Raw genomic sequence first — 15,743 nt, 5'->3', positions numbered from 1 at the left:
AGCAGGCAGAGTGTGTGTGTGTGTGTGTGTGTGTGTGTGTGTGTGTGCGTGTGTGTGTGTGTGTGTTGTTTCCTACCGTTGTGTGACAGATGATTTTATTATCAAATACTCAACATCCTTAACTCAAATGCATGGATTAGATTATCAGTCATGATTTGGCCTTTGGAAGTCTAAGTACTTTACTCTGTATTCATTCTTCTATTAACAAAGTTACTTTTCTGTGCTCCTGGCAGTAGGAAAGGCCAAAGAAGCAGTGTGCCCTCTTTGAGGGTTTTCTTTAAGGGCAATGCAAATGAGCTTCTTTATTTTTTCTTACTGCTCAACTGAAGGCTGTTGGTTTTCATTTTTTATTTATTCTTTACGTTTTAATGTTTTATATCTCTTTGCTCAGGACGAGACACCAATGTCTTGGTTTACATCAAGAGAAGACTAGCAATGTGTGCTCGAAGACTTGGGAGGACGAGAGAAGCAGTGAAAATGATGAGAGATGTGAGTTTACGTTCATGCTTGGGATTAGTAGCAACGGACCTGGCTTCGAGCTGCAGGACCTCACAGAATGGGCCCAGTAGACAGAGCCAGTGATAGGACAGTGGTCCATGGGCTTCAAAGCAAGCTCCCAGTGGACTGGTGAATAGTCTCAGAAAATTTACTCAACTTCTGTACCCTATTTTCCTTATCTATAAAATAACAATAACAGCCTTCCAATAATATCTCAAGATTGCTGAAAGAATTAAATGAGACAATACAACTTTAGTATAGGATGACTGGCACATTAAAAAATCACAATAGATGCCCTTATTAACAAACCTTTGGGACTATAGCAGAAACCAATAGCAAGTTCAACCATTTTAGATATTACTGCTTCAGTATATAGTTATTGGGAAATTTGAATGAATTGCGGATCAAATTATTATGCTCACATTTAACAATATTATGAGCCAGTTCTGTTGCAGTAATTTTAACCATTTTCCCTACATTCTCGAGAATCAGTATGCTTTACTAGTTGTAGTTAACATAAGAATTAAGAAGAAAAGGGATTGTGGTGACTCATTGGCAGAGCACATACTGATCAGCATGTAAGAGACCTTGGGTTTGATCGCCCATGCTAAAAACATGTAATAAAATAAAAAAATTTAAAAGAAGGGAAACCTGTTTTAAAATGAAAGGTAACTTGGAGAGGTTATTAATATATAACTATAAAACAAAACAGTGACTTTAAAAGAAACAATTTAAGGTACTTTTATTTCCATTTTTTGTTTTCATTGTTAGTAAGAATCACTTTTATAAAGAAACTGACATTACTGTAAATTGCATTTATAAGACATTTTCTTTTCCAAAACAACCTAAAAAAAATCCCTTGTCAACAGTTCATTCTTCTACTATATCCCTAAATTAGAATATATAGCTAACTACCCTTTATAAAAACAAACAACTTAGGAGCAAGGTAAAAGTAGTATCCTGCATAGTCCTGAACTCATGGGTTCGAGTACAGGCCTGTGCAAACTGCTTGAGTCTACCTACTTCACTGAGCAATAGGATAGCCCCAAATCCAAGGATAGGAAGAAGAGGAAGATTATGAAGGTGATACAGGCTCAGCCAGCGTTAAATTCTTTTAGTTGACGAAATAATTCAAAATATGTTTTTTATATCACACAAGAGCTAATTGTGAGAAAAGGAGATTTCTGCAGAGGTGTAAACTTGCCCTCAGAGCTTTTCAGCCTGAAGAAGTTCCATCCCTTGATATAGCAGAGACATTCTGTAAGTGACCCTGGCTGTAAGAAGCTGGGAACTTATCAAAGGATGGAACATTTCTCCCTCTTAGCCCAGCTACATTCAGCCTTTAACTAGGCATTTTACTTTTCTAATATTTTGTTATTTTTATTTTATGTATATGAGTGTATTGCCTGCGTGTGTGTTTGTGTACCTGTGTTGAGCAATGCCAAAGGAGGTCAGAAGAGGGCATTGGAGCCCCTGGAACTGGAGTTATGGATGGTTGTTAGCTACCATGTGAGTGCTGGGAACTGAACCCAGGTCCTCTGTAGGAGCATCCAGTGTTCTTAACTGCTAAGCCATCTCTAGCCCTTAACTAGATATTTTATAATTTAGTCTTAATTAACCTGGAGCAGGCATACACAGAGGTACATATTTTGGTGATCTTCTTCTGTTCTTAAGCAACTCTGTAGGAAAACCCAGTTATGGTTATTTTAATTTCATTTTTCTCATTCTTATTCTGCTTATTTTCAGTGTATGCATATAAAATTTCATATAGTTAAAATCAACATGTATATCATGTATGTAGTATGATTTGATTTTTGACATTATTTTGTATTTATAATTCCACTTATTGACTTAGCACAAATGTAGGTTTAGAGAGAAAGTTTGGGATGCAGAGGGAGAAACTGGGCAAGGAGTCAAGAAGCCTGGTTGTGAGTTTAGCTCTCCTTTCTGCATGCCTTGGACTCTAGGCAGTTCACTTTCCTCCTATGGGTGTCTCATTTAGTTTTCTGTTAATAGGGTATAATGTTTCTTACCTAAACGGGTACTTGTTGGAGAGAATTCAGTTAGATAATGTGAAAACATGTGGCATGTAATAGACATGCTTAAAGTTTCTCCATATTTTTCCTCTATTATATAAGCTATTCATATAATTTTCTTGTCAGTTGTCCTGAAGAGCATATCACGATAACTCTGATTTTATTTCTTTTGTCTTTTTTCTTTTTGTTTCTGAGATAGGGTCTCATTGTGTAGACCTAGCTGGCCTGAAACTCTGTGTATATGCCAAGCTGGCCTCAAAAATCACAGAGATCAACATTCCCCTGTCCCCTGAATGCTGGGATTAAGTACTTATGCCACTATTCCTGGCTCATTTTTTAGTTAAAAAATTTAAGTGTGCATTTTAAAATTGGTACATAACTGTATTTTTATTGGGTACAGCATGACATTTCATGTTTGCAATATATAGTGACAGATTAGGGCAATTAGTCTATTTGTTACTTCAACCCAGTTTCTTTTTCTTGAATGAATAAATCAGTCAAGTAATTGCCTTTGGATTCTATCTATATATGCAGACACACCTACATTTATGCACATTTATATGTATATATGGGTGTGATTTTTGCATTACATTTCTAAAACAACCTGTCATTTCTTTTTTATTTATTATTTAAAAAACATTTTATGCGTATGCATGTATTGCCTACATGTAGGTAAGTGCACTCGTGTCTTGCAATGCCCGCGGAGGTCAGAAGAGGCTGTCGGATCCCCTGGGACTGGAGATACAGAGAGTTGTTAGCTGCCATGTGGGTTCTGGAATTCAAACCTGGGTCTTCTGTAAGAACGAATGTTCTTAACTGCTGAGCCATCTCTTCAGCCCCCAACCTGTCATTTCTTAAAATACAAATACATGCTGCTTTTTTTCTGAGTTTATGGAGTGTCCAGTCAATGTAGATCCTACTGTGGTTAAATAGTCCCATGAAGAACAGTGTCAAATATGGTAGAGATGTGTTTTGAAGATGTACATTGAAAGTGCTCTTTCAGAAACTCCGTAAGTGTCCATGCACCTTACACAGAGGAGCAGAGACTGACATCTTCTTTTTTGTCAAAGCTGTAGCTGAACCTGGCAGTAGAAGTTGTTGACCAGGCCTGACTTACCTGACTCCACTCAGGTCTGTGGGTCAGACTTCCCTGATGATTAACTCCTTTAACGGCATGCACGTAAACCATCTCACCATAAAATTTCCCCTGATAAAACAGCACAATGGATTCCAGGCAGCTGCTGATAAAGTGTTTAGGCAGGAGGATCTAATTTTTTATTGAGACACAACCATCCCCTCTCCATATGCATAGCTTTAAATTTCCTTGAGCAGATTTTAAAGTGGAAATAGGAATGCCAGATTTAGAATGCCTACCATGTAGACAGCAGGGTCATTTGAAGATGTTTCCCTGGAAAGGCCTTAAGGAAGAGCAAACTTTAACTGCTGAGAGATCCTGAAAGAAAATGAAAGGAATTCTGGGAAGGTAGAGAATTTCTTATATTCCCATAACTCAAGATGGTACTGTTGTACGAAGTATTGACTGTTGTCAGTAAAATATTGATGAAGTAAATGTACATTTGGCTCTTCAGTATGGAGATTCATAGCCTCTCCATTCCTAAAGCAACACATTACATATTGTAAGTCCCCAGAATGTTTTTACAGGAACCCAAAGTCCCTTTTGCAATCAAGAATACAGAATACCATAGTGCTTTAGGAGTGTTTTGGCAAAAGGCAGAGCTAAGAAAGCATGCTGGCTGTTGAGCTTTGCTGTGAGGTGAGAATTAACTCAAAATGAACAGGGTTGAATTTTCTTGTCTTAAATTTAAGGAAGAATCTTTGTGCTTGTTCTTATCTTTTAACATTTGGTTTATGATGCATTTTTCTCTTGTTTTGTACCATTTAGTCTCTACCATGAAGATAGCCTCAGGTTTTCCCTTTGTCTTTCCCTTGTTCTATTTGAGTAGATTGTAAGTGAATTCACAAGGGAAATGATGTGGTCTGGCTCCTTAGCCATAGCTGTCAAGCCTGGTCTGAGTAAACCAAGAGGATGGGAAAGTCTGCCCCTATGAAGAAACCTAAAATAACTTGCAGCCTAGGATTATGTGTTCTAGAGCAGGGTTTTCCAAGCCCAGTTCTGTGAACATTCTGAGCCATATAATTCTTTGTTGTGGGGAGTTATCCTGTACATTATAGGATTTGGGAGACTGACCTGTACATTGTAGTGACCTGTGTCCCCATCACTTGCCAGTTATCTCCACACATCCCTAAGTGTCCTTAGGCCAGAATGGTAGTAGTAGTAGTGAGTGATCACCTCATTAAGAGTCACCAGAGACTCCTGGGGTGAGTGGATGTGTTTCTAATACAGATATTACGTGTGTTCCATTTTTAGCCTGAACTTCTCTTATTTGGGCCCAGGCTTTCAGAGCACTCCTAGGCTTGACCAATCTGGGTTGGGAGACTGTGAGACTGTTTTTCCCAGATGGAATTCCCTGAGGTGATATCAAGGGCAAGAAGAATAAAATAATTTGGGAGTTTTTGTGAGGCTCTGGTGGGAAGCCTGTTGTGGAATTGTGGTCTTCCTTGCCTCCTGTGCATGCTTTCAGATCACTGCTTGTTGCATTTCCCTAAAATTTACAGCTGCTTTAAAAGTCAGCCATGGGCTTTAAAAGTCAACCTGTCTCCCTATTTTTTGTAGTTTTCTTCAAATCTCTGAGTCATTCTCTTTCATTGCTGCTTTGCTTTCTCTGCAATATTGCTTCTCTTTACATATCCAGATCTCTCAAATGACACAGATGATTATGCCGTTTTTTAACCATTTTATATGCTGTTAGTTTTTAGTCACTGTGACAAAAATACCCAAGATAACTTCTAGGAGGAAAGATTCATTTTGCCTCACGGTTTCAAAGGTTTTAGTTCATGGTCAGTTGGCTCCATTGTTTCTGGGTTGTGGTGAGGCAGTATATCATGGGATGTATCAGAAAAGATAATCACCTCTTGTTAGTCAGGAAGTAGAGAGGTGGATGGGTGGAAGTAAGGGGCAAATTTACCCTGACATGCCCCCAGTGATCTTGTCAGGCCCTACCTTCCACAATTTCTGCCATCTTCCAATAGTCCACTCCATTATAAAGCAGCTCATGTAGGTATGAATCTATTGATTACATCAGAGCCTTCATGATCCATCACTTTCCCAATACCTTTGAACATTGTGTTGAGGTCTAAGCCTTCAACATGTGAGCTTTAGGGGGATGAGTATCATATGTCTAAACTACAACACTCTGACCCCTTAATGTTCCTAATATTCCTAAGACTCATCTTCCTGACTTCCATAATTAGCCAATCCTGGATGATGACATTCAGTTTTAGAGTTTTAAATACAATCTGAATACTGACCAACAGTCCTGTACTGTGTTCTAGGCAAAGGTGTTTGTTCCAGGTCCCACAGTGAGTGAGTACTCCTAAGAATGTGGTCTGCAGATCAACTACATCAAAGTGCCCAAGTTCTACTCATAGTGATATTATAGAGGTTAAATTGACTAATTCATCCCAAACACTTGTGCAGGTCTTTATGAGGAATAAGAATGCATTGTTGCTATTCTTACTCTTACTTCTAAGCTGTTTTGTCAAGTGGAAAGGGAAAGTATAAAAATTATGTATAGTTTGATTCAATTTTTTTTTTTTTTGCAATGAGAAGCTTTTAATTTTTATTTATTGACCCAGAGAATTGTTTTTCCTTGGCAAAACACTGTGGCCTTCATCACTTCATTAACTCAGATGTTTATGAGGCTAAAGAGTTCACAAAAACTCTTTGGAAGACCAAGCTCAGTACTGTTCTGACAAGTGGTACTTAGAACATGTGCTTGTGGGTTTTTTTTTTTTTAAAAATCCTAATGAGTGTATTGGGCTTACTAACAGAGCATAGGGAGGATAGGGGTTTATTTAGAGAAGAGTGGGTGCGCCCCCCCATTTAAGGCTGCACTGGAAAGTCCACATTCAAATATAGATCCTGTGACTTCCTGACAGCTGCACAAAATGGTGAGAGAGGTGCCTCATGGCATTCTTGGCTTATAGATCCTTAGCTGCTCCCCCATATGCAGCTAAGATCAACTGGTTGGGTGGGAGGGGTAACTGACTTCCCCATTGACTCCTTAATGAGTGTGGGAAGGAGGTGTGACTATAGCTTGCTGGTGTAGTGGTGGAGGACATTTCCTGTTAAACATTCCACCCCTTCCTCTGGCTCTTGCATTCTTCCTGCCAATCTCTTATGCAAAAGTCCCTGAGCCTTGAAGGGGGTGATAGGTGTGGGATGATCTTCCTCCCATTGTGGCAAGGCACTGAACTTTCTGGTCTCTACATCGTCTGTTTTTCATGAGCTGTTGGACCATTTCAGTGAGATTACATCTGTTATAAGGATTTAGTTTTAAGATCCACAAATGAGGGAGAATATACATCTTTTGTTTTTCTGAGTCTGAGTTACTTCACTTAGCATAACAGTTTCTAGATCCATCCATTTACCTGCAAATTTCATTATTTTATCATTCTTTACTGCTGAGTAGAACTCCATTGTGTAAATGTACTACATTTTTGTTAACCACTCGTCAATTGAGGGGCACTTAGGTTGCTTCCATCTCTTAGCTATTGTGAAACAATAACAACCCAGTAACAAACATGGGTTTACAAGTGTCTCTGAAATAGGATGAGTCCTTTGGGTGTATGCCAAGGAGTGGTATAACCAGGTCATATGGTAGGTTCATTTTTAGTTTTTTAAGAGTTCTCCACACTGCTTTCCATAGAGGTTGCACGAGTTTGGACTCCCACCAGCAGTGAATGAGCATTCTCCTTTCTCCACATCCTCACCAGCATTTGGTATCATTTGTTCCCTTGATCCTAGCTAGTTGATTGGGATAAGGTAAAATCTTAAGGTGGTTTTAATTTGCATTTCCTAATTACTAACGACGTTGAACACTTTTTAAAGATGTTTCTTAGCCATCTTTATTTCTTCCTTTGAGAACTCTGTTTAGATCTTTAGCCCATGTTTTAATTGGATCATTTGCTATTTTGGGTCTTTGTTTTTTGAATTCTTTATATATTCTGGTTGTTAAACCTCTGTGTGAAGATATTTTTTCCCACTCTGGGTTTTCTCTTCACTTTCTTGATTGCTGTACAGAAGCTTGTTAGTTTAATGAGGTCCCACTTGTTGATTGTTGATCACTTTTTTAAGTTAAAAAATTGTTGCTAATGTAAATCAATGGGTCTCAAACTTCCCAGTCTCAGAACTCCTTTAAAATTATGTAGGAACTCATATTTATTTAAATATTTATTCATATTTACTGTTTTGGAAATTAAAACTGAGAAACTTTAAAATATATTTGTTTCAAAATAACAATTACAGATGTAATACATATTGCATAAATAGTTTTATGGAAAAGAGCTGTATTTGTTTAGGCAAGAAATTAGTGAAAAGAGCGACATTGCTTTAATGTTTTTGCAAATCTCTTTAGTGTCTGAGTAGGAAGCAAAGTCTCCTGTCTGATTCTTCCTGTAGTCTACAGCATCAACATATGGCCTCTGTAAGTGCCACCACATAAACTCATGAAAAAATGAGGATATGAAGAGAAAAATGTATATTACTATTATAAAAATAGTTTCGGTGTGTAGACCCCTTGAAAAAGGGGCTCCCTAATTATATCACAAGGACCTTTTGTATAAACATAAGTAAATAACCTGGAAATGTGGAGAAAAAATTTAGCAGTAAAATTGTAGCTATCCTTTTAATACATTTATGTAATATTGAATTATAATAAGCATACTATTTTCTTATGGTAATAAGAATAAATTTTGAAAATAGATTGAGATAAAATTCAAAAGATCAAAATAGGAGCTGGGAATGTAGCTCAATGGTGCCGTGCTTGTGTAGCATTTATGAGGCCCTAAATTCAATTCCCAGGACAGGGGAAAAGCCCCAGCAAAAGATCAAAGCATTGGATGTAAAATGTCAGGAACTGGAATAGAAGCAGGGAAATGTGGATGCAGTAAAGAAAACCTTCACCCATTAAAATTTTAACAACACCTGAAAATGACTAATTTATTCCCAGGTGTGTTAGTTTTCTAGAGCCTTCCTAACAACCACACTAGGAGGCTAAACAATAAATTACTGATACATAATAAATTGAACCTAGAAGTCCAGGATCAATGTGTGGCAGGGCCATGCTCTCTCTTTTTGAAGGTTCTAGTAAAGAATCTTCCTTTGCCTCTGATAAATTCTGGCACTTGCTGCCAATTTTTGATCTTTCTCGACTTGGAAACACATTACTTCACTCTCTGCCTCTGTGTTCACATGATATTCTGTCTATCTGTATGTCTGTATTCAAATTTCCCTTTTCTTACACAGACACCAGTCATACTGGGTTTATAGCTTCTTCCTCATTTGATTATGCCTGCAAAACATAATTTACATAAAAGGTCATAACTGAGTGTTAGGATGCCAACATGTGTATCCTGAGGATACAGTTCACCCAGCAATAGCAGGTACATACATATATAGATAACCTTTCTATACTTTCATTCTTTATAAAACTTCATTGCCCTGTCAGACAGCCAAAATCATATTTCATATGCCCGCGATCATGTTAAACTCACTCTTAACCTTAGTCTGCAAAACTACTAGCTCTCCTTTTTCTGGTCTTATCCTTGACTTTTTATGAAAAGTTCTCCAAGAGCTGTAGTTGGTTACTTCCTTCTTAAGTTTGTTGCCTGCCTGCATTCCCAGCTTCTATAGGAATTTCAGCTAAGGGTTTGAGCAGAGAGTTTGCCAAATACCAAAGCAATAATCATAATCACAAAGTTTGATTTTAACAAATCTTTGTTCAATATGAGAAGTGAAGCTTCCTGTGAATGATAACTCAGGAGAACACACAAATATGAAACAATGTAGTATAAGTTCTCTTGACTTACTTTTCATACTTTTTATTTATTCTCAAACTTATCACAAAGCACTTGTTTTATCTTTTCAATACTGGGAGGGTTTTCTTTTTTCTGTCAAATTTTAGAAGGGTACCTGAAGCTCACTAGATTTGTTGTCTTGAGTACAAGTACCATCTTTTCCTTGTGTCACTCCCAGAACACACAACAGTATCATGTTTGATATCAGTATTTGACTTGGTAAATCTGAGCTGCGCCCTCAAATTCCCAGCTTGTGTTCTGCATTTGTGACCTTTGATTAACAATTTCTTGCTAATTATAATTTTGCTTTGCTTTTGGCTTCATTTTGATTTTGTATCTTAATTAAAAGTGGCAACACTCATTTTTAACTTAATGTAAATTAGAACAAATTCTATTTGGAAAATGATTGTAGTTACTCATTTTATATCTCTTTTAGGTTGTTGGAGGCATCCTAGGATGTGAGCTATTGGGCTTTGGGGATTAGCCTAATAGTGTTAGTTGTTTGAGGATACCCTTTCAATAATTTGTGAAAAGGAGCACTTCCAATGAAAGAATTCTTTAGAAAATATACGGCTGGGGAGATGACTGTTTGTAAAGTGCTACTGCCCAAACATAAGGACCTGAGTTCATATCTCCAACACTCAATATAATAATCAGGACCAGTGGTGTTCTCCTGTAATCCTAGAGCTGGGGAGTGAGAGACAGGAGGATCTTGGGGAGGGGGTTTGGTGTTCAATCTGTCTAGCCAAATTGGTGATCTCTGGGTTCCGTGAGAGACCTTGTCTCAAAAAATAAGGTGGACAGTGATTGAGGCAGACCCTTGAGGTTGATCTTTGGCCTCCACATGTGCATGTGCATATACCCACACAAATATATGTATGCGTGTGTGTATATATGAGAATATAACATACATCCAAGAAAAGAAAATATATACTTTAAGACTTAAAGCCTGCCCAATATCATTAAGGACTACTGATTAGAAATTTTGCTACTTATGTTCTTGAATAAAGATCTTCCTAAAATCAATGATTTGCAAAAAAGAACTAGTATTCTCTACATAAATTATGAAATACATTTTGTAATAGGATTTCGTGTGTGTGTGTGTGTGCACGTATGAGAGAGAAAGAGAAGGAGAGGGAGAGAGAGACCATGTGTGGAGTGTGTGTATGCCTGTTGAGGCCAGAGGACAACCTCATGTGCTATTCCTCAGGTGTGATCCACCCTTGTATAAGACAGGGTCTCTTGCACTGGCCTGAAACTTGCCAAGTAGGTCAGCCTGACTAGCAAGCCCCAGGTCCACTTGTCTTCACCTTCCCAGCTCTGGGATTATAAATGCACATCCTGGCTTTTTTAAGCTGTGACTTCTGGGAATCAAACTCAGATCCTTATGTTTGCAAGGTACTCACTTTACTGACTGAGCTGCTTCCCCAGCCCCTTCAGCAGAATTTCATCTCTTGTCATAAAAATGCAAAAATCCAAAAAAAAAAAGCAAAAATCCTTTTAGGAAGAAGAATATGAAATGAATATTTTGAGGGTCAAAATAATCCTTTTGTTGTACAACAGGACACAAGGCCTATATTAAAAGGGCTAACAGTAAATGCCTTTTTTATTATTAAAGATGTTGATAGCATTTTTAGTTAATGTTAAAATTTGTCAAATAGCCTTCCAAAATTATACTTGTGAAATAGAAAAAATAAATCAATCTACCTAAAAAAATAAAAAATACAGTTTGATTAAAAAAGTCCTTTTTACCACATTGGCTCATTTCAAACTTTTCTAGCTTTCCTTCCTTTTCTCTGATTTTCTACTTCACAAGTCCCATGATTCCCTTTTATACAGTATTTCTTACGTCTTTCCTTAAGATTATCATGGATTATCTTGAAAGCTTGGTTTATAACTTGATTCAGAGATTGTTAAAGTTGATTGTTGAAGGAAGTAAAACCCCATGAGGTGAGGATGGGAGGTGGAAAGAATGCTTTTATTACTTGCAACAGACAAAAAACACTTGAACAAATTTATTTTCAAAGCTTTAAAGGTACCCAGGTATACCACTGAATTAAAGACAATGAAATATGTTAAATACTTTAAGTGATTGTTAGCACATTTTTAGATTCTGCTTTTGCTATATGTACAAATAAAAAGTAAATGTTTTCTATATATAAAGTCATTGATCATGTAAGTTAGACTTTATATAACCCTGTCTTCTTTTGTTGTGATTTGCTTTTCTGGGGTTGCTTGATATTGTTAAGTTTATTGAGTAAATTATTGGCAATTAGTGTGTGATCAAAGGGAAAAGTTTAATCAATTAGAGCAAATCACAAATTCATTAATTTTTGATTTGCCTAATGTAATCACATCATTAATGATAGACCATAGTTTTAATAGAATTGTTCTCTGTATTCACGATATATAAGAAGAATAAATGATAAATAATTTCCAATGGGTATGGAAGCTAGAAACAATATCATTTTACTTTCTATTAGGTGTTGTCATTTGCATAGAAATCTCTTTTCTGTCAGCTAGCAGCATGACTGACAGGCTGAGCTGCTGTTGTCAAGATTTTCAATGTGGGGAGTGGGACTCACTGCTAAGCAGAACCTTCAGTTTGGCTGGCTGGCCTCTGGTCAGTTCTAGCCAGATGCTTGCATCTGAGTGGTTCACTTAGTTTTCCTCCTCCACATGCCTTTCATAGCCTGCATTCTTAGGTTTTAACCTTTGGCCTCAGTTTCTGAGTTGTGTTTACAGTTCTTCTTTTGCATTTCTAGTGCTGTGTTTCTTGTCCTTCCAGAATTCTGCCCTAGTTCCATTCTAGCTCTAGCCTGGCCTACTGTTTTCCGATTCTTTCTTTTTTTTTTATTTTATGTGTATGCGTGTATTGCCTGCATGTATGTAAGTGCATCCGTGTCGCGTAATGCCGCCTAGGACAGAAAAGGCTGTCGGATCCCCTGGAACTAGAGTTACGGACAGTTGTTAGCTGCTGTGTGGGTGCTGGGATTCGAACCCAAGTCTTCTACAAGAACAGCCAGTGTTCTTAACCGCTGAGCCATCTCTCCAGCCCCATGTTTTCTGATTCTGTACCTTCTCTTTCCCCTTTTACTCTGCAACATTGATTTTGGTCTTGCTGTACTCACTTTGCCCTGAACCATTTGCCATTCATCTATCTATTCATTCAACCAAAATATGTGGACTACTCCTCCATGTGAACTTCTGTTCTACGTGGTTTCTATAATCAGTTTCTATAAAACAAAGTCTCTTGCCCTCACCCAGCTTACATTCTAGGAGGAAGGAGAGACAAAACTAATAAACATAGTAAATATATTTTCATAGTACATTAGAGTGACAGGTCTTATGGAAAAAGCTGAGTAGGGTAGACTTAGGGTCAGGAAAGCCAGGGATGGGGAACAGTGAGTTCAAGGAAGTCAGAGTCAATCCTGCTATCAGGTATGTGTGATATAGAAAGTGACATTTAGGCAAAAATTGTGAAGTGGACATAGTCTTGTGATATATGTTCAAGAGCTCTGAGTCAGGAGAGTTCCTAGAGACAACCACTAACAGCACAGTAGTCCCAGGTGGGCAGAGCACAGTAGACCCAAGAAAGAGAAAGGAGAGCCTTAAAGATCATGTAGGTTTGCGGATGGTGGTGACTTCCACATTTACCCTAGGTGATTGGGGATTTGTTGCAAGGATTTGAGCAGAGGAGTGACATGACAAGCCTTAGTTTTTACAGATTGCTGTCTGGTAAGGAAAAAAATCAGGGACGAAAGTCTGAAGACCCTTATATCGATCTGCAAGACATGGCTTAGGCTAGCGTGATGGCAGAAGAGGTAGTGTAAAATGGTCAGTCTATACTTATTTTGAAGGCAGGGCCAAAAGAAGTTGCTAATCAATCAGATGTGCAATATGGGAAAAATAAATCAGAAGGATTCTAAGGATTTTGCCTTAGAAGGAGAGGAATTTTGTCTCCTAAGATGTGGAAGCTAAGTGAAACAAGTTTGAGAAGAAGAATTATGCCTTGAACATTTATAGAGAAAAAGCAGCTACTCACTTTTACTTTAAAGAGTAAGTCCTCCTTGTGGACTATAACAGCTCTGATTTTGTTAGCTGATGACATTTTTAGCTTTGGGGTTGGTGGAATCTGTGAATCTGTACATTTAGCTCATAGTCACAAGGATGTTAGGTCACATACAGAGGTAGGTGATAAATAGCTGTTTAAGGGGCTCAGGTAACCCAAGATAGTTTGAGTCTGGACCTGTAGCATTCTAATTCACCACAGCCACTGAAGTTCATATCAGCTTTAAATTTTTAATGTAGCTGTGACTTTTTTTTCCCTGGGAACTTTAGTTCACAAACCATATATATAAAAGAGAGGCAATCACTTTTAGAATGAAGTCCTTGGGAGTCTATAGTGATGAATTCCAGAGCACAGGAGGAAAGGATTAAATATAGATGGAATGTTTGTTTTTCCTCAGGTTTAATTGTTGAGCAGCAATTCCCAGCATGATAGTATTTTGGAGGTAATTAGGAAATTTGATCTTTAGGTTATAAGGTGGAAAAGAGCACTTAATAAGAGAAGAAGGGTATCTGTATGCTACACAGGAATACAGCAAGAAAGTAGCTGTCTACAAAGAGGAAGGGGGTCCTCAGTAGACACCAGATCTGCCAGCACCTGGATCTTGGGTCTCCCAGCCTCCAGAATTATGAGAGAAATTTCTGTTTAAACCTCCCATCTGTGGTATTCTGTTAGAGTGGCATGGGTAGACTAAGAAAAAGATTACAGGAGCTGGAGAGATGGCTCAGCAGTTATGAGCACTGGATGCTCTTGCAGAGGACCTTGATTCAGTTCCTGGCCATCTACATGATGGCTAACAACTGGCTGTAACACCAGTTCCAGGGGATCTGACACCCTCTTCTGACTTCTGCAGGCGTTGCACGACACAGGTGCATTTACACACATGTAGGCAATATACTCATACACCTAAAATAAAAATAATAAATAAAATATTTTGAAAGAAAAAGAGATTACAGCGTGGCTGATAGAGATAGAGAAATGGATCTGTGTCCACCTGGAGGCTGCAGTGGAGGATGGGCTTGAGACAAAGAGATCAGAACATCCTTTTGGCTGACTTGTTTACTGTATTATATAGAAGACAAGTTCATTTGCTGAACATTGGTGAGTGGAAGTAAATAAAATGTATTAACGGGATAGTTAAAATGGGAGTCAAGTCACCAGGGGCATAATGGGGATTTCCTTCGAAGCTTTGACCCAGTAGAGGTTGGAGACCTTTACATTTTAGCAGTTCCTCCAAACCTCAGTTATGTCCTTTGGCCTGAATGTTGGAGCAGAATTTACAGACATTTTAATTGATCTACCAGGATATTGGTGTATGGGTGAAATACAGATTAGGAAGCCAGTAACTGGTAGGGATTGGCAAGGAAACAATAAGGTGATGTGCCATGGGCTCTAGAGTGGAGAAAGGAAGGAGGGGAAGGAAGAAAGGGATGATAGATTCACTGTTTTCTGAAAGCAGATGTCTATCAAATGCCTATGAGATGCCAGACCTAGTTCTTAGCACTAATTACACAGCATACAAGAAGATAGAACAGAGTAGGGAGGGGAGACAAGGACAATAAAGACAGTTACAGATTGTGATACATGCTGTGTATGAACCAGATAGGCTATTGTGACCAAGGGTGACTCAGGGGGCCTCAGCAAAGGTAGTCATGTTATCACTTATATGTGAAGGATACTGCCCAGGTGAATATCTAGGACAGATGCAGAGAGCCTGAGGCCAGAAAGGGTTTACAATGAAAAGGAGATCAGAGTGAGTGAAAGGAAGGAACTAGGGGGTTTGGAATAGGCAAACAGCAGCTGTGCCTCTAGGGCTTTGCAAGACATAATAAAGCCTTAGATTTCATTTTAAGTTCAATGAGAGGACTTAAGTGCTCACTGCAAAGGAAGGGAAGATTGCATTGATGCTTTGTGAGATTACTGGGCACACTGTGAAGAAAGGATAGCAAGAATGGAAGCAGGAGGTCCAGGCTGCTGAGGGATTGGGTTTGGAGGTGGCAAGAAGAATTTTGCTTTCAAGATAGTAAAAATTTAAAAAATTGATTTATTGCTGTGTCCTAGTAAAACAGTGCCTGGCACACATAACAATAGCTTAATGATTTTTTTTCCCCAAAAATGTAAAATATGTTTCTCTCCATCTCTGTCTCTGTCTGTCTCTCTCTGTCTCTGTCTCTCTGTGTGTGTGTGTGTGTGTGTGTGTG

General features: G+C 38.2%; 1 protein-coding gene across 9 annotated transcripts in view; it reads left to right on the top strand.

Annotated features, from left to right (window-relative positions):
* Nucleotides 1-15,743, top strand: part of St7 (suppression of tumorigenicity 7) — a 303,239-nt gene that overhangs the window by 209,603 nt on the left and 77,893 nt on the right. For all 9 annotated transcript variants that reach the window (XR_003850197.1, XR_003850196.1, XM_008837244.2 and 6 more), the window contains one exon: nucleotides 392-489. Coding sequence is in view for 7 of the 9 variants with exons in the window: in XM_008837244.2 (XP_008835466.1) it covers nucleotides 392-489 (98 nt within the window). In the remaining 2 variants the exon portion in view is untranslated. The remainder of the gene's footprint in view (nucleotides 1-391; nucleotides 490-15,743) is intronic.

The sequence above is a fragment of the Nannospalax galili genome, unplaced genomic scaffold (genome assembly GCF_000622305.1).
Source record: "Nannospalax galili isolate Female #2095 unplaced genomic scaffold, S.galili_v1.0 scaffold171, whole genome shotgun sequence".
In the NCBI taxonomy this organism is placed as follows: Eukaryota; Metazoa; Chordata; class Mammalia; order Rodentia; family Spalacidae; genus Nannospalax; species Nannospalax galili.
This window is presented reverse-complemented; position numbering and strand designations above follow the sequence as displayed.